This window comes from Labrus mixtus, chromosome 4, assembly GCF_963584025.1.
Source record: "Labrus mixtus chromosome 4, fLabMix1.1, whole genome shotgun sequence".
Taxonomy (NCBI): domain Eukaryota; kingdom Metazoa; phylum Chordata; class Actinopteri; order Labriformes; family Labridae; genus Labrus; species Labrus mixtus.
Window position 1 is genome coordinate 13,826,418 of NC_083615.1, and position 22,163 is coordinate 13,848,580.

At 41.0% G+C, this 22,163-nt stretch overlaps 1 protein-coding gene across 1 annotated transcript in view; it reads left to right on the forward strand.

Annotated features, from left to right (window-relative positions):
• The first annotated feature begins 9,851 nt into the window (after positions 1-9,851).
• Positions 9,852-22,163, forward strand: part of cttnbp2 (cortactin binding protein 2) — a 98,023-nt gene continuing 85,711 nt past the window's right edge. The window contains exons 1-2 of the mRNA XM_061035962.1: positions 9,852-10,180; positions 19,154-19,261. Of these exons, the coding sequence (XP_060891945.1) occupies positions 10,100-10,180; positions 19,154-19,261 (189 nt within the window). The 5' untranslated portion in view covers positions 9,852-10,099. The remainder of the gene's footprint in view (positions 10,181-19,153; positions 19,262-22,163) is intronic.

The following is a 22,163-nucleotide window of genomic DNA, read 5'->3' on the forward strand; positions in this document are numbered from 1 at the left end:
GCAGCCACTATTTAAGGCCCCAACTCGTACCTGTAGATCTCTCAGCTCTCCATCCACTTCACCTGCCATGTGTTGGGGCTGGTGCAGGTATGGACCAGCTCCTGGTTATGCGGCTATAGGCAGTTTACCAGGGGAACTGGCCTCTCTCTCTCTCTCTCTCTCTCTCTCTCTCTCTCTCTCTCTCTCTCACTCTCTCTGAGTATTTACATGATATTACTGCATGTCACTATCTGTAAATCTTCATGTGCTATGTAAGTTACGAGCTCCTGCTTAGCTCTCTTGTCTCGTAGGTTCCCTCTTTATCGTTGGTGGGGACTGGAAACATGGGAACAGGTTTCTTCTTTGTGAAACCACAAAGATTTCTGACTCTTAAAAGGATGTTTTTTCTTGCCGCTGTATCTTGGCTGAATGTTGCTTAATGCTCATGATAGAGTAACGTTGGGTATTTGTAATATAGCAATGAGTAAGGTCTTTTACATGCTTTTTGTAAAGTGTATTGAAATAAAATGAGTTATGAATTGGCTTTATACAAATAAAGATTGATTGATAAAGATTGATTGATAATTCCTGAGCATGTAAGACATGTTGTTATGCTTATTTATATTCATTATCTTGAATCTGTCTGAGTTAACTATTCATTTAATCACAATGGTAAGGTGTTATTAATTTTAGAATATATGTTGTTGGTACTACAGAAACCAGGGCTTTGGATGGAAAAATGAAACCTTTAAACTTCAACCTCTGTCCTCGCCTCTTTAATTTGGGACTCTTGTGCTGTCAGCCCATTCTTAAGAACCTGACTAGTTTTAATACTGTTCATGTTCTTAAAAAGAGGCCATATGTCTTAAGAATTCACACCATCAGGGTTAATGATGTGAGGCACAGTAGGGTTTTTAAAATGTAATATTGATTGTGAAAGGCTGCCAATGTTTTTTTTCTCTAATAACCTGCATGAATCAGCACATAACCTTTTACATCTGCAGCTCTTATACCTGATCTCAGCTTCTATGCTCTGTTTGCTGTCATAACATTTAAGACACAAGTCTGACTACTACTCCTTTGATCTTGGATGTTCGCAGTGTTGAACTTGATATTTTTGTCCACTAGAAGGCAGCAGAAAGAATCTGTAAGGAAAATGTCATTACACCAAGAGAGGTTCAATATTAAGTCAATCAAGTCCAGTCCAATGGGAACTGTCTTTTAATCTGCATGTTTGGGCTCCACAAACTCCTTGCAGAAGAACCTGGCTTTGCAACTGCAATTTAAAGTTGTTATCATGTTATGGTGATTTCATTTTACTTTTGATTTATCACCTTGTTTTTTTTGTTTGTTAAAGATTTATTTTTTTCAGTGGAGATAGGAAAGTGGATACAGTCAGAAATCAGGGAGACAGAGGGGGGAACGACATGTGAGAAAGGAGCCACAGGTCGGATTTGAACCCATGTTGCCCACTTGGAGGACCACAGCCTCCGCGTGTACGTACCATTACGCCCCCGTGCCCCTAATTATCACCTTGTTAACATTACGCAGCATACATTCAAAGTGAAAGGCTCATGACATCTTAAGGGAAATTATAATTAAAAAAGATTCTATATATAAGATTGTCATGATTTTTGAGCTCACAAACTAATTGAACTACCAACAACTATTCTCATTTCTCTCTCCTTTCTCCTCTGTCCCTCTGCCAGTGATCCACAAGAAGTATAGTATGCATGACATCTTTGTAGAAGTTTATTTAGCTGTGGCGTATACAATTGGAGTGACACACATGGAAGGGACTAAGATGTAAAGAGAGGAGACTAGGTAAGGAATAAAGGATGCACAGCATGAGCAAAGAGAAGCGGTTCAAACCTGTTTCTATGTGAGGAAACATTCACCGCTGTTCTCTAACAAACACTTTTCTTACATTCCACTAGAGGGAGCCACATCCTAAGATTTCAAAATACTGTGCAGATGCAGAGCTGAGTCAGGCAGGTGTTTTTTTTATTTTAAACTCTTAATAGAAAGCCCAACAGGATTTAATCCCATGAATTTAAAAACACACCAGAATACACAAAAAAGTGGACATTTATAGTTCCCCTGTCCTGAAATGCCTGAGGTATGCTTTTGTTGAGTCTGTGTTGCATGTTTCACTTCTTACTTTTTGTTCCTACTCTGTCATTTTTTAGTTTCTTATGTGTTGTTTCCTTTTCCTCGTGCATCAGTTCGGTTCGCTTCTGCTGAGTTTATTAAAAAAAAATTATTTTTTTTTTCTTTTTCTTTCACTTTGTGTGCAAAGTTATGCATCACTTCTTAAATGAAATGCTTTCATGCCATAAAGAAGATTCAACGTCTTTTAAATTACCTGGTTAAAGCGTCCTTGACCAGATCTCCCAGATTCCTCAGTGACAGGAGCTGTGATTGGCAGGCTGCCTGAAATCAAATCAGCCTGTCATCTCTGCTTTGCCCTAAGACATGAGATGTCGTTGTCAGGTTTTACTCTGAGAGGAAGTGCCAATTAATCGTCAGAAAAAAATTTAAAACATGTAAGTGAGTATTGTTTGACGTACAGGCATTTTGTGACAAAGACAAAAAACAGTCTTATTCTCAGGAGTTAAAAAATGAGACCAATGCTTAATTGCAAAATCCTGCAGTTCCTCAAGTGTCCACTTGAGTCAGACTGCAAAGCCCCTTGATTCTGATCAACACCCTGATTAGAACACCAATTTCAACAGCAGGAACAAACTTTTTTACAATTTCTTTAAAGAAGAAAAAATAACTTTAGGTCTGAATAATTAGGTCCAAAAGTGTGATTTAAGTCTGAATATTTCATGTCTTTATCTGCAAACACTGTACTGATTTTTTTATTATTAAGAATAAAATGATGCCTAGGGGCCTGACTGATAGGACTGCAAGGACATGTTGTAGCTGTTTGCCAGCTCTGCCTCTGTTTTCATTTCCAATATGGCGACCGATATTGGGCTTCAAAACTCACCTTCAGTAACCATCAGATGACAGATCAGATGTTTTTTTACAATCTATTGTATGACGTAACTAGTTAGAAATTGATGAAGTCAAAGGAAGTATATCAGTGGTTCCAAACATTTTTTCTTTAACATCAATTTTAATAGTTTTTATTGATCAAATCCTGACAGAATAGGCCTACACACTCTTGTTCTCACCAAAAGACATTTGTATAAAAGATCCAATAAATGTGTTATGATGTTAATTCATATGCGCAAATCTAATTGTGACAACCTCAGAGCAGACAAAGCTTATAGGGCCGCCATGAGCTCTTTGGCGCCCCACAGAGAGGGCCCAGACCCCAGGTTTGGAACCAATGATCCAGAGGTAGTGAGTTTTATTCATGATTTTGTTTTGTTTTTAATTTTAAATATTAATTTCATTTTGATCAAATTCAAGGAATAGAGTAAAGCACGAGCTTGTCTCTGTTGTAAAATGTATCATGTTTGTCTTAAAAGTGTTCATGTGTGTATACTCAAACACACATGAACTTCTACATAGATCTCGCTTCAATAGAAATCCTGATCATCATGAAATACATGGTTGGAATAAATGGTTGAAAAAAGGGTTAAAAGTGTACATCAGCTGAACCTGTAGCCTTTTTCTTCCATGTGGATCTCTCGGCAGAGACGTTGCATATTGTTGTCAGCTGGTAACCACAACGGTGCAGTAATAGAACAACAACAGTATTCATAGACGCAGACAGTAATTAGTTGGAAATCAGCCAGTGGCTGTTACAAAATTTTGCTTCTCGGAATTACAGTTAAAAATACCAAAATATTTTCTCTATGGATGAAACGTTTTGAAATGAAAACCCCACATCCACACGGCTGTTGATGTTAAATCAGGGTGACACTTTGCCAGAACATGTCGACTGGAGCGTTTAGGGGGGTAAATGCACTGTAGGGGATGACAGCTCCATGCAACGCTGAAGTCTTCAAGTTTCTGGATGACTCATCCTGGCATCAGAAGTCGGGGCAGGTTTTTAAACAAGAATCCCGTTTTCTACGACGCTGGGTGCCAAGTATCAGGGTCGTGACCTTAACCACACGGGTTGAACTGGATGGGGCAGTGAATATGTGACGGGCATGAACCCAAAGAGCAGAGCCTGGATTTTCTTCACACATATACAAGGAACCAAAATCTTTTTTTTCACCCTTTTCTCAGTTTATGTCTTTAGTTTTTGCAGCATCTAACATTCTTCAGGGAGAGAGCGCAGGTAATGACGTGCGGGAAGGAGCCACAGGTTCGGGTTCAAACCTGGGCCATCCACCCTGAAGACCACAACCTCCGTACATGGGGTGCATGCACCAACCACTAGACAACCGGTCCTGGCATGTACAATTCTTAAAATGTTTAGCATCATTTTTTTTTTTTTTGAACTAGCACAATGAAGGTGAAGTCACATCAGTGTGCATTCTGATCATTGCTCTGAGATGTGCACACAATAGGTGTCTCAGAGAAGGACACACAGAAACAGATTCCTCGGTGCGTCGTGCATTGTGGTGGGTGTGTGCCACTAATTCTTCAAATCCCAAAGAGGTTTGTTCTGAGGTAATAAAAAGACTTCCTGACAAGCAGAGTGTCTGTGAGTTAAATGCAATGCAATGTTCTCAATCCCACTGACATGCAAGATGTACAGTATATGTGTACACATGAAAAGTCCCAATTCTTCAAAGTGAACAGAAAACGTGTAACATAAAATATCCAATAACAAGAAAGTGGTTGAACTAAAAGCAGTGGTGGAGTTTTATTTGTGGACGAAGCACAACATTATGCAAAAACACTCAATTATTGCTTCACTTGAATGAAAATAAAAATCAGCAGCAAACTTAACTCAAAGGATAAAATGTCAAAGTATATGTTTATTTAGTAAGGCTGCTATAAAACCTTAAAGTGGATTCACATTAAAGATTCATTAAAGCAGCACTTACAGGTCGGACTTCTTGAAGTGAAGTATATAGTCGTATATGTTATGTTCTATAGATGTTGCAAAGAAAAAGATTTTATGACTTTTTGTTAATGAAAATCAATCAATGAGTCAGCATGTTTTTTATAAAGCTCTAAATTACATCAATAGTTATCTTTACATACTGTCTAAACTATAGGGGAGAGAGATTGGCTCTTAGTCATTTATTTTACAGAAACCAGAAGAAGTCTAACATGAGCGAGGACAGGGCGATAGCAGCAACAAGTAACCTTCATTATATAGTACTAAAGAGCAGAAACCTCGAGCAGAACCAGACCGATGGATGGACAGCCATCAGCCTCAACTGGTTGGATGGAAACATAAAACATAGAGTACACAATTACTCTTTTGGGATTTACTAAATAAATGAGAAGCTCAAAAATGTCCTTAAGAACACTATATATTTTTGTAAAAAAAAAATAAAAAATTGTTTCAGTCGGTTAGGTAAAAGAAAAAGTATGAGAGTGATAGAAAAAATAAGGAGAAAAAAACAAAATGAGAAATAACTCCAGAAGTTGTTTAAACAATAAAATAAGTTAGAACACATAATACATAATAAGGAAAAACTTTGCAACAATACAGGTTTCAAAAGGCACAGTTTAAAGGAGCAGTACACAACTATTTCACCTTAAAATAACAATTTCCATTTTTATTGATGAACATTTAACAAATACAATGACAACAGGTTAGGAGAAAAAACTAATTGAGTGATCAGTACCTGAGGGCAAAATTTGCCTCACACAAGTGAGTTATTGCACGAGATGCTACATTAATCATGAACAATCTATTTCATTGGCTACATAAATACACACATATAGAATTCTGTGAGAAAATGACCCCAACTATAAATTGATATATCAACTCATTAAACATTTTCCTCATGTATTTATGGTGTCAGGATAGAAGACTTCTTTTGTGAATTATGGTCCTTTTTTTAGAAAACAAAATATACCAAAAAGTGCTATCGGCTTTAGGTCGTGACTAGCTTGTAATTGACAAGTCTATACCACAGTAACCTTTGTATCAAGCTGTTCACCCAAATATGGTAACTCATGTCCCTGAAAAACCAAGATGACCACGTTTAAAATGCAGATCTGGTGATCAAACAAATTGTTGACTTCTCAATGGTTACATCCACTTCTTCTACCGACAAAGAAGACTCTGCCATACATTATTCTGCACGGCGAAGCACAAAAAGTAAAGTAAAGATATTTCTCAACTGAGTGGACACAAGGGCAAACTTCATCAATGTCATTGAAACCTGAAAAACAAAATGACAAGATTTGTACCTTTACTTTCTAGACAGTCCCAACCTTGAAGTTGGGACAAAAGTAGGATTTAGAAGAAGCACCTGCTCCCTGCACTCCACAGCCACGGGCTCCTTGTTAGACAGAGAGAGGCTGTGTGAGGGAGAGAGTGAGGGAAAGACATCGAGCTAAATGTGGAGGGGGATAAATAGAACCCAGAGAGGAAGAGAGGAAGAGGACAGAGCAGATCAGCAGGGATGATGACTGAACAGGGGTCTGGTTCAGCTCCTGGCAGCCCCTCAGGGACAATCAGACGAAGATGTGGCCCAGATCCAGGCTCGCCTCCGCTTCCTCCTCGTTCCACTTCCTCCCTGTCTGCCAGCAAAGTCACCACCGAGCCCTTCCATGTCCTCCTATTTGAATCTGTGGCCAGGATACGAGATTCAGAGCTCGCTGTCTCACCCTCTTTATTTCTTTCTTGTCTGCATGCTGGCAGACGGGGCTTCAGAGCCTCAGCACACAGGACCCAGTGATGGCGGACTGGACGCCCGGCTGCCCTCTCAGTCCACTGTGCCCTCACGACAGAAAGGGAGTCATTATGCCTGCTGTGTGTCCCAACAATGAGCACGTTAATATGAGCCAAGTATTTCCACAGGACTGAGACTGCTGTCCCCGACTCCAGCTCCCATACATCAGTGTCTGTCCCATCTTCTCTGGTTGCACCACTTTCTCCCAGTCCTCCTCTGATGGCCCTCATTTCAACTCAGAGCTGGTGCCTGCTAGTTGGACCCTGCACACATTTTTTATGGGTCATCTACCAATGACCTATTAACATGCTGAGGGAATTAATCTTGATTCTTTAGTTCCATTAGTCTGCATGTGCAAGATATTGAAACCTAAAAAGCGGCCGATGTAGAGAAAACTGTAAAGCTTGTAGAGTTGAGGGCCTTGAGTGGTCAGTGCAGTTCATGTTCCATTTTCCATTTCTATGCACAGCGTAACCTGTCTATTTAAGTAGGGTTTTTTTTCTGATTTCCTAGAGATAACATCCAGATAGCAAAGCTAGAAATCTGTAATGTAATATCTGCAGGGATGTACACTCAGCTTCTTGTTCGGTCACTCTCCATTTTTCTCTTCTGAGCTTCATCCGTCTCCGTCCCCTTCTGTCTCTTAGCCTCAGCCATTTTATCGAACAGTAAGGTCACACGCACTTCTTGTGGGATGACCTCGGCCCGCTATCAAACTTACAAAGTGCTATAAGCAGGCGACATGGGCCGATTTGTGGAAATGGGAGAGACGCACCACTCTCCCTTTTGAAAGTTGTTGTACGTTGATCAAATTTTTAAACTACTATTTTATGGTGGGAAAGTAACATATGTTTGCTGTATGGCTAATGCAGGATACATAATGTGTATATATGAATAAACAATATAAGAATCAGGCATCAACACTTCAGAAAGGGTTGAGTTTAGTGACTGAACTATCTGAGGTGACACCGAGCAAACAATGTGTGTACACAGCTGTCACTCAAACAACATTCTCAATACACCTGGGATAACATACCAGTTTGTACCAGTTTTGTTTTGTACCATTTACAAACTTAAACAGTTTATTAAAGCACACTCTGAACATGTTTATTTCTGCTGGAAAGTTTGGCAGTTTATCATAGGGTTTAACTGGGATTGACTCGCTTTTGGGGAGAGCCTCAAGTGGCCATTGGAGGAACTGCATTTTCTGGCACTTTTGCGTTGGTCCTATTTTTCTCTCCTGCGGGATCTCAACCTTTTTATCATAACAAACTCCAGAGCCCTGTCCTTGTATCAAGTAGTGAATTTTGATTTTCTATAGTCTTTCCCCTGCAAACTGCACCTTTCACCATTAGTTCAAAGATAAAAGTAGGTGGATTAGAGATTTACACATACTGTAGCCATTCATCACTTTCCCTCTATCTGTGTGCATGAGCATCTGTCATGACTGTCACAGTTGGCTTCAGCCCAGTGGCTGTGTGAACAGGATGGGGCAGGTAGAGAAAATAAAAGTGTCAATCAGGTGTCACCGCACCTGATACTTGAGAACAGTTCGGCCTGGATCAACATGCAGACAACTCAGCCAAATGTGAAGGTTGAAAGCTAAGGTAGCTGTTCAAAGCTAAACTTGATCATTTCTCAGTGAGTTTTTTGGTTGATTGATGAAGGTGTTGAAAAAAATATTTTTTATATGTTTGGGCATGAAGTAGTCCATCCAGCCCGGAGCTTGCCATGCACACCCACAGAAAAACGTGAAAAATTTACATTTTTGTTCTGAAATGTTACAGTGATTTCAATGTCCATGGGATTACCGTGTCCATAAGATAACAATGCCGTTTTGATTGGTTGATGTTTTGTCCAAGCCACATATCATGAGCCCACAATAACTACAGACTAATGACCAGATTCCTTTCCAGTGGTGGGAGAGATTATCTCCACATGACAGCACCATATCCGCTGATTTGCCCCAAGTTTAAACACGAGTCTGGGATTTGACACATGACAAAACAGTAGGAGAAAAAAAAGATGCCTGTGGGAAATACAACAGTACACATCTGAAATTTCCCTTTGGATAACAGGAACCAGTTACAGCCCTCTGTGTGGTGTGTGTGTGTGTGTGTGTGTGTGTGTGTGTGTGTGTGTGTGTGTGTGTGTGTGTGTGTGTGTGTGTGTGTGTGTGTGTGTGGGGGGGGGGGGGGGGGGGGGGGGGGGTATCAAGGTATATATCCCTTAAAGCACTGTGGACTATTTTTTTTTATTTAATGTTTTCAGTTAAAGTGACAATTACAGGTTTATTTCAACAATTTTGTGTGTCTTCTGTTCTTTTTTTCCCATCATCAGCAACAATTGTGCAGCCTATGTTGTAACAGCTTTGCCCTTCAACTTAATAAATGAAGACTTCCATGTCTATCCAGCACAAAAGAAAAGGGGTTTTATAAAACATCGGAGAGGTAGATTATCAAATTCAGAGAAAAACACAATGATACAGTGATTTCCACAATTTCCCAGTTTGGGATCAATAAAGTAATTCTATTCTATTCTATTTCCTGGAATAAAAATTGGGGGGAAACTACACATCCCATAAATCAGAATGATTACAATCTCTCATTGTAACCAGTGGATGTCAATCTTGCAACATTTGACCCACATTTGTGGACTTAAATACCTCATTCTGGGTGACCAGGCTGGATCAGCCTCCACTAATCCTAAATGTCACATCTGGGAGCTGCAAAGGCCCCGGTCCTTGCTTTTCTGGGATAAAAAAGAGCTGAGAGATTTAAACCCAGAGCATAATGTCAGATTAACATTGGGATTTTTGTCTAAATTACAATTTTGAATATCAACTGTCAAACACAATGACCTGCAAAGAAGACAGAAAGACTAGTTTTCAATCTCTTTATTCACCTTTGTCATGTCATTGCTGTACCGGTCCCTGGATGTCCCAGAGCCTCAGTTGTTACTAGTCACAGATTAAATATTGTAGCTAGAAAGGCCGACAAATGCTGTTGTCAATCAGCCTGTAGGGACGCACCTCCTTTCCAGTTGGGAGCGCACCGGGACCTCGCATCTGGATTTTACGCGTCGGTCGGCCGCACGGTGCACCACGCCTACAGGACTGCCCTCCTCCCTCCTCCCTCCCCCGCAGCAGCCCGCACACACTCGGCTGTCGGCTCGTTTCCACGGCGGAGACCTGTCGTCCTCTCTCCCCCCTCTTTACAATTCCTTCAGTTTTTCCAAACCTTACCCCTCTCTTTCTTTCAAATGGCCGCGCGTGGCGTGATTTGCATTCAGCAGCGCAATAGTTAAAGAGTGCCGGATGCGCCCTCACTCCAGCAGACCGCTACAGTACGAAGATGGCGTCGGAGGGAGCCAGCGGGGAGCAGCCTCCTCCGGTACAAACACTGGCAACCGCCGTGCTTGGAAGTGTCGACACGGTAAGACAAGAGGATTTAGTACAATACCAAACCTGAACGGGTGTTTTTCTTTTTTCTTTTCTTTTTTAACTTCGAGGCTTTTGAGCAGTCACGAGGAATAGAGGGAGAAATGCAGTGCGCATCTATGTCACACAGCGCTCGCGAAGCAACAGCGGTGGCCAGAGGGAGCCTCGCGACGGTGTCTGGAGAAAAACAAGGGGTTCGTGTTTCAGTTGGGGGTGATAAATGACTCGGAAATACTCTCAAACTGGGAGAATAGCGAGTCTTCTTCAACATGAGCATGACTGTAAATTCTTTTGTTTGGCTCTGCCGGCTGCCTTGAGCATTCATGCTGCCGCTGTAACATTATCCTGCGTCTGTATCGAAGAGAAATCGTCACAGGATACACAGGTTGTAGCTCTACTCTACATTAAATGGGTAATACGCAGAGACGGAAAGCGAGTTGTCTGGCTGACTGCAGGATAGCTTAGTTAGGCTAATGCAGAAAAAATATTAGATTTATGGAGGCGAGAGGTTGAAATGTTACCTGCAAATATCACAGTCCACCTTTCTCATTGTTTTCTAATATAGTATTCACCTGGCCAACACTGATTGTACCAATAAAAAATGGATTATCAATACAGGAATCCTTAAGGGTTTCCATAGTTTGTGACAGCAGTTGCCTTTACAAAGCTGTGAGTGTGTCTCCTCAGGTCTACACTGCCTGTAAGACCACAGGACTGAAGAGAAGTGAAGCAAGACGAAAAATTTCTTTCAAGTAGTCCCTAACTGGGGTTGAGCTTCAGTCGTTTACACACACCTGGTTGTGATTTTTCTCACTTGCCCTCCTGCAGGTAGCAGCATTCTGTAAGTGCCCAGACAGCATCATGTTACGTCTTTGTGCAAATTGGTCAATCTGTTGCCCCATCTCTGAGATACAACCTGTCAGACTGTTGTTATCGACCTGCCATCAAATGCAAAAAATGAATTTTTCAGTTTTTACTAAACGTAACCTTTGTGAACCATTCAGTAAAATACCAAACAGCACTTCTGTGGAGAGTCAGGTGGAAGACTGAGGTAGGCCAGTGCAAATGTGTGGAGTTTCTGGAATAGAAAAGCAGCCACTGTCCCTGAGGTGGGTGGGTGGTTGGTAGTGTGGGTGTTGAGTTGGGGGGTGAGTTGAGAGGAGAGGAAAAGTAGAAAAAAGAGAGAGAAGCGGGAGAAAAGCTGCGGGGGTGGATGGAGGGCAGAGGAAAGGGGGGGGGGGGTGGAGGCCCTGTTCACCAGACACCTTTCTAAATTGGTCTTAATTTCAGTGACTCAGCTGGCATAGCTGGGAGTACCGTGTCAGCCTCCTCCCCCCCCCCCCCCCCGTCTCTGAGCGCGCTCAGAACTGCCTCAGGGCTACTTTACATTTAGCGTCGAGGTGAACAGGTGCTCCAGAGACATGGGAGCCGGGCAGCCTCCTCAGCTTGCCCGCCGCTCTGCCAAGCGCACTCTTCCTTCTAAAGGATTCAGCCAACGAAAGGGGGCTTCCGCTTTCATCCCCACCCCCTACTCCTCCTCCTCCCCCTCCACCATCATGCCTGCTGTGGTTAAATAAAGCACTTTGCTCTTTGCTTACCCCTGTCAGACTCTGTGTTGTTGGCCTGAGGTGGGGGAAGTTTGTCATTTGTGAGGACTCTTAAGGACCGGTCCTCCTGGTCAAGAATAGGAGTCAGAGGTCAATGAGAGGGACTCTGCTGGTCACCTCCCACCCACTTACCAGAATTTATGTTTGTGTGGCATGCAGTATTTCCACAACTAGTTTTGTTAATGCTTCAGGGAAACAGCCACTGTCTGATTTAGGTTGTTTTGTAGGTCTTTCCTCAATAGTTGGCCAAACAGCCAAGAAAAAGAATTAACTTGACTGCGGTTTCATTAGTTGGTTTAGATATAGGGACAAAATGTAGCAAATAGGATTGTTCCTGGGCATCTTATTTGAAGTCTATTAAACACAAACTTAAATTTAGGCTAGTTGACTTGTTTAATGTCAGATTGGTTTGCAAAAGTGTGTCGCTAACATTAGCAGTTCTAGCACCACCAGCCTTTGGACCTCCTAGCAGGTTATCATCCATGTGCCTGTGCTAAATGTGGTTATGCAATGCTTCGTTCAAATGGTTACCTGACACAGCCTACATACAACGTTACCTCAAAATACTGCCAAACCCCCTCCACGATACAAGATTACTTTCAAACCTGAAACACACAAAAAAAATGTGAATTCCCCCAAAGTTTATTTATGTAGATATGTGAAACAACTGTGATGAACTTTAATTTTGAACCTCTTTGGGACAAAGCAGTGAACCTCATTTCTTCACATACTGCAGAATGCTAACAAAGGCTTTTCCAGTGTACATGCTATTAATTGCCTCACTGGAATCAGCTTCCTTGACATGACTTACAAATAACTGTTCAGATGTGGTCAATCTTGCCGCTTATGGTCTGGTTTAGTTTGTAGTTCATATAGAGACATCTCTTTTAAGAATGCTGTTGTTTCATAAAAGTAAAAGCGTGTTTAAGTTAATGCTGAAAATATGCAACGACTAGTTGACCAATGACTAACGACCCTATCGACTAGGAAATCCGTGGGCAGACCTACAGTCTTCAATTATTTGTAATTTTTTAAAGATAAGATTCAGATCGAGGTCACAAGTTCATTCAGATCACAAGTCAGAACAGATCAGACAAAGTTGTTGTTGGCGGGCATCATATCTGGTGTAAAATCTGAATCCATTGGAATCTGTTTACTTGGGTTTAGACTTAGCTTTCAACACGTGGAAGTTACTTAAGGCTTAAATAACCACCTGTAACTGAAAGCTATCTGATAACCCGTGGCAACAAAATCTAATGGAAATTTACAGCTACAGACAGGATAGAAGAACACTTTTCTTGCTGGCTATTGTTGGTTTGGTAGAGCTGGTCTGATTCTCTGATTAGTTATGTTCTTTATTCTCTAAAAATGAAGACTTGGTGTAACATGTTCTCATCAGGGTACAGATGATTGCTATAACTATACAATAAGATCTCTTTGGTAGCTTCCAAACATTTGCCCTAATGTCTGCTAAGACTATTGTGTCATGAAACCTGAGAGTGTTCACCAGTGGTTGTGTGGAATATGCGGCTATGTTGGAGAAGGGCCATTAACACGAGTAGCTGTCATGTCATCGCTTCTTCTTCCTGACAACAACATTTCTGTCTTCTGATTCAGCGGGGGTTCAAATGACCCTGTAAACAAGTTGGAGAGGTCACAGGAGAGCATTAAGTACAAACTATTAAAGAGCTTATCAATGTTACCTCCCTTCCTTTTATACCATGCAGAACAAATGTTGAAGTACAGATATCTGTGAGATGTATGTGGCCGTCTAAGTACAATAGTAGAATTTAGTTTTGTTTGTTGTGCTCCCAGCTAGAGTTGTACAGGTTCAGTGGGTTGGTATCAGTGCCGGTACTAACTCTGTAAACTCAACCAGGTATCTGGTTTGGTATAACTGATCCCTGAGCATGTGGGCACTTCAGTCTGAAGAGTTTTGGTTCCTCTCCACTCTCTGAGTGTTGTACTACCCTGGACTTTGACAAAACAGTGCCTTAGTTATTTTTTTAATTGGACATTATTTTAACATTATAGTCAGATGGTTGTTTTATCAACAGAACTCCTGAAAACAGAAATCCCCAAATTCTCATAGTGAGCTGCAGAAATATTCAGTAAAATTCCTAATGAGTGGTTTTGGGGATGACGATGTTTATATCACCCTGCAGGGAAGACTTTCCGGGAGGCTGTGTCACATTGGTGGCGATAGATGGATAGACTTTATTTGACATGGACATCACAGATACATTGGACGAACCAGATGCATTGGCAGTTGAGTCGGGTTGTCTTTCAACCCGAAGGTTGTGGGTTTCATCCCAAGCTCCTGCAGCCATATGACCATGTGTTCTTGGGCACATTAGGCCTAAATTGCTCCCTCTGCTACATAGCAGCCTCTTCCATCAGTGTGTGAATAGGTTGGTAAAACCAATTTTGAAAGGAAATCTTTAAAGGTGCACTGCGTTGTTTTGGTTGTAAAATTTTAAAGTTGGAGAAGTGAAACAATTCGATGCTATATTTTCTGAACTGAATGAACTTATTCAAAGGAAAAAAAAATTGGGTCCCTGGAACACTGTTTAGAGCAAAATAGCTACCAGGAGAGTTACGGTTTCACTGTTGTGGGCACACACCATAACTTCTCATGTAGCTCTTCAAACAGTGATGCAGGGACCAATTTTTCCTCTGAGTAAAGTTTGTGTATAGAGTTATGAACATATACCACAGAATATGTACACTTCTCCAACTTTCACATTAACCTACCAAAACTACACAGTGCACCTTTAAATGTAATCCAACGTGGTCAATGGCTGCTGTGTCTTCATTACCATCACCATCATCCCTTTAGTGTACAGATGATGTTCAAAAAAAGGACAAATGAAAGGAGAAAGACTGGGAGGGAGTTAGAATTTATGTAAAACTAACTGAATGCATGCAAGCTACAAAGTTTGTTCTGCTGTGACTGCACATCGTCTTTTGTCTCTCTCATGTCACTTTATAGTTTCACAAGTTGCCTTATACGCTTTCCTCCGATAAGCTTCACAATCAAGAGGATTTGCTGCTCTTCTTTTTTTTTGGTGTGAAAATACTGATCAATTAAATAAAACACGTCCGCATAATTGATCAAAACAAGACGATCCGTTTCATATTAATAGAGTTTAACTGACTCTTTAATTCACTTTGATTCCTCCAAAAATTGTTCCATTTTTCTCGTAACCGTTGGCAACCTCTCACAGACTCCTTTTTCCAGGCTGTCATATCACACAGTTCTGTGCTCGCAGCAACACGACATGAGTCTGTGGGATAAAGCCTTTTTGCCAGCATAACAGAGCGGAGGAAGTTGCACGGAGCGAGCAGTTCCTCTCCCTTGTGGCTCCGAGTGAAATGACACAGGCTTTATTAAGTGGGCCGGGGCTAACAGCTAACAGCGAGGCCTCAGAGTGTCGGCCCGGCTGCTCGTGCCCTTGGCGCACAGCACACGGCTCGTGGAACAAATTAGCCTTCTCTTTCTTCACCTGCTCACTGTGCAGAAATCTCACCTCACCTCACCTCACATCCCCCTCACCACCGGCACTCACTGCCCCCATGACAGGACAGTATGGCTCAGGGTTGCTGTCTATCAGGGCTCCAATTCTCTGAGTGGTGAAAATGCTGCCGGGGGAAAAAAAAGGGCCTCAGAGATCGATTGGACTGCTTGATGCAAATGAATCAATCCACTGGAATCTCTCCTGCTTTTATTCCCTGGCTGGCAGTATGACTTCAGAGTAAAAAACATGGTTTGACTTAAGAGAAAAGTGTGATTGACGTAAGACTTTCCAGCTCCTTGTTCTCAGAAGTAAGAGGGTGGTGCATATCAGGGCAAGCAGACCCAATTGCTGTGTAAAAAAACCCCACAGATGTTGGATTCTTCAGCACCTTTCTTGGCTTAAATATCTTTGTAAACCTTGAAAAAAGACACTATCCATATGTATTTTCCTCCTCTGCTCCCATTGTTTGATGAACTTTCCCCCCTCATAGTGAAACAAACAACGTCTCAGGAGAGTATAAAGGACACATAGAAGGCAGCAGCTCGGAGTAGTCTCACATCGCTCTGTTCAAAGTCATATTCTGTGCGACTGACCTCTGGAGATGTGAGGCTCTTGGATGAAATGGAAAATCTTGGCTGAGGTTTTGATATCTGCTTGTAAATCAGATCTAAATGGCCGGCCGACAAAGTGAATGGCACCAGAATGAGCAGGTAGCAATCCGACTGATGTGCACCACAGGCCGAGTCGCTCCACGCTTCCTCCATTTGCCTCTCCTGTCTGTGGTCTATTAAGGTTTTATTGAACAAACAGCCTGGTGAAAAGCTTCCAGATATCGGTAATGCAGTTGGATGTCTCAGCACATGGCTACAGTAGATGCCGACATGGTAATTGGAATATCTCCTGTTAGTGTGCTCCGTTGTTACCTTTTTGTACCTATTTGTATGTATATATGCATATATATTAGGCAGACAGCCAGGAATGTCACACACATTCCTTGCTTCTGCTCTGCCTAAGACATGTAAAACCCCTTTCAAGGCTTCCTAACAACTTGACACTGTCCTTTTCAATGTGGACTTTCTAGATGATGTCATGAAGTTGAGGGATGTAAGCAGGGGAAAAATATCCCCCTTCCCCCTGAGACATCATCTGAAGTGACTCGCTGTATTGTCCCAGAATTAGGATGCCTTGATAGAACTACACCCTGGCTTACTGTTGAACTTCACATCTTTGAGGGGAATTCCAGTTGTACTAAACCGATTTAAACATTTAACACATTTGTGGTCAAGATGAGTAAGGCAGACGATGGCAGATTTATCTTAAAGCATCATTCATGCAATTCAAAGTGCTTTACAGAGTTCAAAGAAGAACATTAAAAGGAACATGACAAGTAAAAAAACAAGTCATTAAAATACCTAAAATATCTAAAATATCAGTCTAAAATATGAGTAGTAGGTATTAAAAAGTTTGTGATTTGCTAGAATACATTGCTTCACCCAGCAGACATTCCAGTAGACTGTAATGGGGCAATGTACATGGTTGTTCAAAGGCAGTGGTCTTTTAGTCCTTATATTTAAAGTGGCATTGTTATTTTAAAATCTGAGTTCTTTTAGTATGGGGCATTCTCCTAATCGAAGTACTTATTGAAAGACTGTTGGAAACAGTGCCAAGATAGGCCAGAAACAGCATCACTCTCTTAGAGCCATCTGATACCAATGACAAAACGTTTTGACCTTGCAGAATATGAAAGCTGCTGGTCTGTCTTATCATGAATGAAAACAGTATAATTTGATGTAGCTGATGAATTTACATAAAACCAGCAATTAGCAAACTAAAGCTACAGCAATCTTGAAGTGTTTTGTGACTGCTTGATATATTTGAGGTGGTAAAGCAAAATCAATATACCATTTCTTTTAGCCAACAATATGTTTAATAAATACAAAAGTAATTGGTCATACAGGATGTTACACAGTATCCTGGCAGCCAGTGTCTTAAAGCCTAGTGAAAAGCCTGTTTACTTTATATTTAAGAAATTGGACACATTAGATTGTTTTTAATGCCGCAAGTCGCTAAGGCAAAGAGTCATATCCAGTTTAAACCTTACTCTTCAAAAACATTTACCGTGTTTCTTCATAGCAAAGACAACACTAACAAAAGTTAGATAAAATGGACTTCACCCCAAAGAGGTCATGGCCTCTTTAAAAAGTGACCACTTTGCTTTATATCAGTACCAGGAAAAAAAAGCTTTTAACAGACTTGTGGGGAGGCAAGAAGTGGTCCGGTCACTCCCAATTACAGTCATCTGCTCCCTCCAATCGTTAGCCCTGCGGTCGCCACTGACCAAATAGGTGCTGAATGACCTAGCTAAATGTAATTAGACCTTAATGGCTTCGAGGTAGGTTGGGACATCTAGACTAATTTGAGAGCTGAGCTTAATGAGACCAGTTGGAGATGGGAAGGAAGTCATGCATTTATATAGGATTTTTATTTTCAGCATCATAACCAATTGTTTGAGCATCATGTCAAATATATAATAATTGAATGAGTTGTTTGAAGCATTAGATGATGTTAACTTGCATTGAAGTTGCAGTTGAAGTAATTTAGTTTTCACCCGGTCTCATGTATGTGGTCCTCTTGGTTTGTTATGAAGTTGGTGATGGTCAGAAGATGGTTTGCAGGTCTAACATTATGTTTAAAAGTGAAATATCTTTGAAAATATTCAACAATTTACCACACATTTAGGCCAAAGTTTGCAGTATGAAAATTAGGTCTGGAGCAACAAATAGTTGAAGATGAAAGGCCGTCGTTAACTCTAACAATATGTGCTAACATGCTAATGGGAACATGCTGTGTTCATCTTAGTTTGCATTTTTGTCTTGTAATATATTCAGACTTCTACTTTGTTTCTTTGTTACAATCATCCGCATTGACAGTGTCTTTGAACTTTACAAGACATATTGAATATTAACAGCGAGCTGTCTAATGCTGCTGTGATGTCGAGCTGAAGGCTTTGACATTGATCAAGGAACAGCTAGCTTAAGAGCTTTATGTTAAAGATCTGTAAGAAGTTTTTATTTAGACTTTTAAATAAGAAAAAAAATATATATATATTTTAATACACTCATTTGTAAGAAAAAAATGCCCTTTTGTCAAAAGCAAAAACTTAAATTGTAGTAAGAACCTAATGTTAGCATTTTTTTTAATCCTGAAGGCCTGGATCCACGTAAACATTTCCTCATATGTTCAGTTTATAGTGATTCGATGTCACTCATTTTGTTCACAAATGTTGGGCTTGCGGACCTGTTTGCAGCTACTTGAACAAGTAGAATTGAAGCAGATGCTAACATCAGCATGCCAGCAAGCTAAATGTCAGAATGTCAAAGCAGATTGTTGACATTTATAACTTGTATTTCACATAAAATTCTGAATATACATTTGCAATTTCTACATCTTTTGGTGGACGTTTTGGTCCATAGTGACAGAAAAATGATTTGCAATAGGTGAACTAGAAGCCTATGAAAACAAGTGCCTAAATCATAAGGAGGCTTGCAGGAGCATGAAGTTTAAATTACTAGGTTATGGTGATTACATGTTACTTTTCTTGAAAAAGAAAGTACGTTTTCGGGAAGAGGTAGGAGGACCCAAAGGGAGTGTGCTGATCTAATCAAGCAGTGAAACTTATTCCAGCATAATTGCACAAGGAAGCAAACAAATATGGCTAAATTAGGAAATTCAGGAAGGTGGGTGTTGCATATTAGGGGAGTTAGGATCTGATACTCAGCCTTAATTTGAATACAAACTGTTTATTTTATTGTATGATTCTGATGCATTGTTTCTGTGTTGCAGAAATGTGAGTTCAACATGGATAACCTGAGCAAGCCGGAGCTGCTCACCCTGCTGAGTATCATGGAGGGAGAGCTGGAGGCTCGCGACTTGGTCATAGAAGCCCTGAGGGTGAGTCCAGTCGACACACTAACACACTCCTGTACTCATTAGCTAAGCCTCTGCCATCGTAGCCACTGCCGGGTTAAATCATACACAACCCATTCACAGCAGATTGCCTTTGTGTGCGAGAGTTGAGATGAGATGATAAGATGTAGTTGTGACCCAGAATTGAGTTGGTTATAGTACCACATGGTTTAATGAATGATGAATGGTTATGAATGTACTATCACTAAATCAGAGTCTGTGGCCCTTTTCCCGTGAATTTGTACAACACGTGTGGGATCACGATGAAAGACTCTTTCTTTCTTTTCTTCTGTTATGACCTGCTGATAAGCAGTCTCACTAATTGCCTCTGTTGAATAGGAGCTGGCTGGGCCACTGGTTATCCCGGCCAGAGAGGCCAGTGTGATCAAATCTGTGTCAACCGAGCACCTTCTGTTTAACCAGCAGATAAGAAACAGACATCCATAGTCACTGGTCCTGGCTCCCGTTGTCCTTTAATGACTGAAAACCAATTATAAAGTTGAACCTTAAAGAGAATGTTGATTTGTCTCGCAAGGGGAAGTTTGAGCCTGCAAAAAAAAGTACAATTCCTAACAATATCTTTCGGTGAACACTGCACATTATTATGCTTGAGGTGTTTTTAGGATGATTGGTTTGTCTAGCCAACCAGCTGAATTTGAATAATTCTAACCCTCACTGAAGATGATTTCAGTCAACTAGCAGGTACTTGATTTTGTTAGCCTATGATTTATTATTATTTGTCACAATCTTTTTGTTGTTGGGGTTTCTTTATGCCTTAAGGGAGAATTTTTGATCCAGTAGATGTCGCCCTTAAGCACCAGCACTAAACCAAATTAAACTGCTGTTTGGCGACACCTCCGCCATACTGAATCCTCTGCTCTCCTCCAGCAGCACACCTCCAACCCTTTTCCAATCGCGTTCTCACTAAGGAGTTATGAATTAGAACAGACCATAATTAAGCATCATTAAGCGCAAGCTGCAGACAAAATTGTCCTTTGCTTGAGCTGCATTTGCCTGTGTCCTGCATTGTTGTGTTAGCAGGCTAATGTTTGCACACTTTGGTTAACTCATGGCATAAATTTACAGAGAGCTAACGACACTTACATGACATCCAAATAAGCAGTGAGTATTTTATTCTTCTTTTCTCTAGTCCTTGACTAAAACAGCTTTATACGCGAGGCCGTCCCGTCTGTGTAAACATGATGTAAACACGGTACTGACAACAACACAGCTGGCGGGACTCACCCTTCTCACTCATAGTAGACAGTCATGACTCAGAGACATTTACACAGTATATACTTGATTTATTCTGTATTCATGTGTAAAATATTGCGCATTCTTCCTTTAAATTAATTCAACCCATCATAATGGCTTGAAGGTACTTTACAAGGAATACAGTTCAAGAAAAATCAACAGTAGATAATGATGAAATGCTCTTAACATTGTGCACAAGTAAAATTAAATTGAATTATATTGAATGATAGGCCTGCATAGTAATTCTTAAACCCGAAGACTACATCCTTGACTATTGAGTAGTATTTTTCAAATTGCAGAAATGTGTGGCTGCTTTCCCATCATTTTTTCCCACAATGGGAAACATTTGATCTCAGTTTTAATGCCGCAATCCCAGATCATTATCTGTGGGGAATCACTTATCAGCGGCTCAATGGCTGATCTCAAATCCTTATAAAATTCTTTGATAGGGAGTCTAACTAATAACCTTTCAGCAAAACTGGAAGACAAACAAAGAATATGACATCAGACTGCATCTAAATATTATGGTCTTTGGTGACTGTAGAGATTTTGATATTTCGTCTTGTACAGCCCGTGTAATGGCAAAAAAAAAATCAGTTGGCATGAGTTTAAATGGATAATGTATGGATCTGAATACACTGATTGCTCTGATTTTGAATGCCTGGCGTCCTGGAGAACGTGTGTAGCCTGGCATCAAAGGTTGCAGAGATATCTCAGAACAAACCCTGCCATGTTCCTCTCTCTCCCTCTTTCTGTATATAGGTCAGGGTCTCTGCTCAGTTTGGTTACGTTCTACTTTTACACCGTCTTGTTGCAGTTTTTTTTTTGATTGGCTGTTGTGCAACACAGTCACTGTGTTGGGACTACAAGGACATTGAGAGATGAATGCCAGACGTTAATTTTTTCTCTCTTGATTGTGTGACTAAGCTCATATTGAACGGCACAGACTGACTCCTTACCTTTGTCTGACATTGCAGTCTTAGTTTCAACTTTTTTGCAATCTTCTTTTTTCCTCTTTGGTGATATCATTGTTCTTTTTCGCCCTCTCCCTTTCTTTGAATTTAGGACATCCTGGGCCCCAGTGTAAGCTCTTCTCTATCTCTTTGTGTCTCTGGTATTAGTGATTTCTATGTTCCACCCTCAGCATCACCCATGTTTTCCAACCAACATTAAGAATCCCTGCAGGCCCCCTTCTCCCCTGTGAATGGATATCCTATCCAGGTTCAATGAAATAAGCCTCCTGTCTGTGCCCTGACTGCTCTCCAAAAACACAATGAGCCTGTTTGTTCAGTGGCTGATAAGCCTCATCTGAGAGAGAGAGAGAGAGAGAGAGAGAGAGAGAGAGAGAGGGACGGATAGACGGATAGACGGATAGACGGATAGACTGAGAGACTGAGACAGACAGGAGGAGTACAGGGAGTGAAGAAGGAAAAGAGAAACGTAGACAACAGAGTTAAGAGAGAGATATACCTAGAGCAAGTAGCCAAGATCGTCTGTTTGAATCAGAAGGAAGGCGATGCAAGGCAGTTGAGATGCAATGAAAAATGGAGGCCTGACATTGTCTCTGACAAAGCGGGACACTGTGACAGAGAGGATTAAGCCGACTCCTCCTTCCACTTGCTTTCCAATTCTC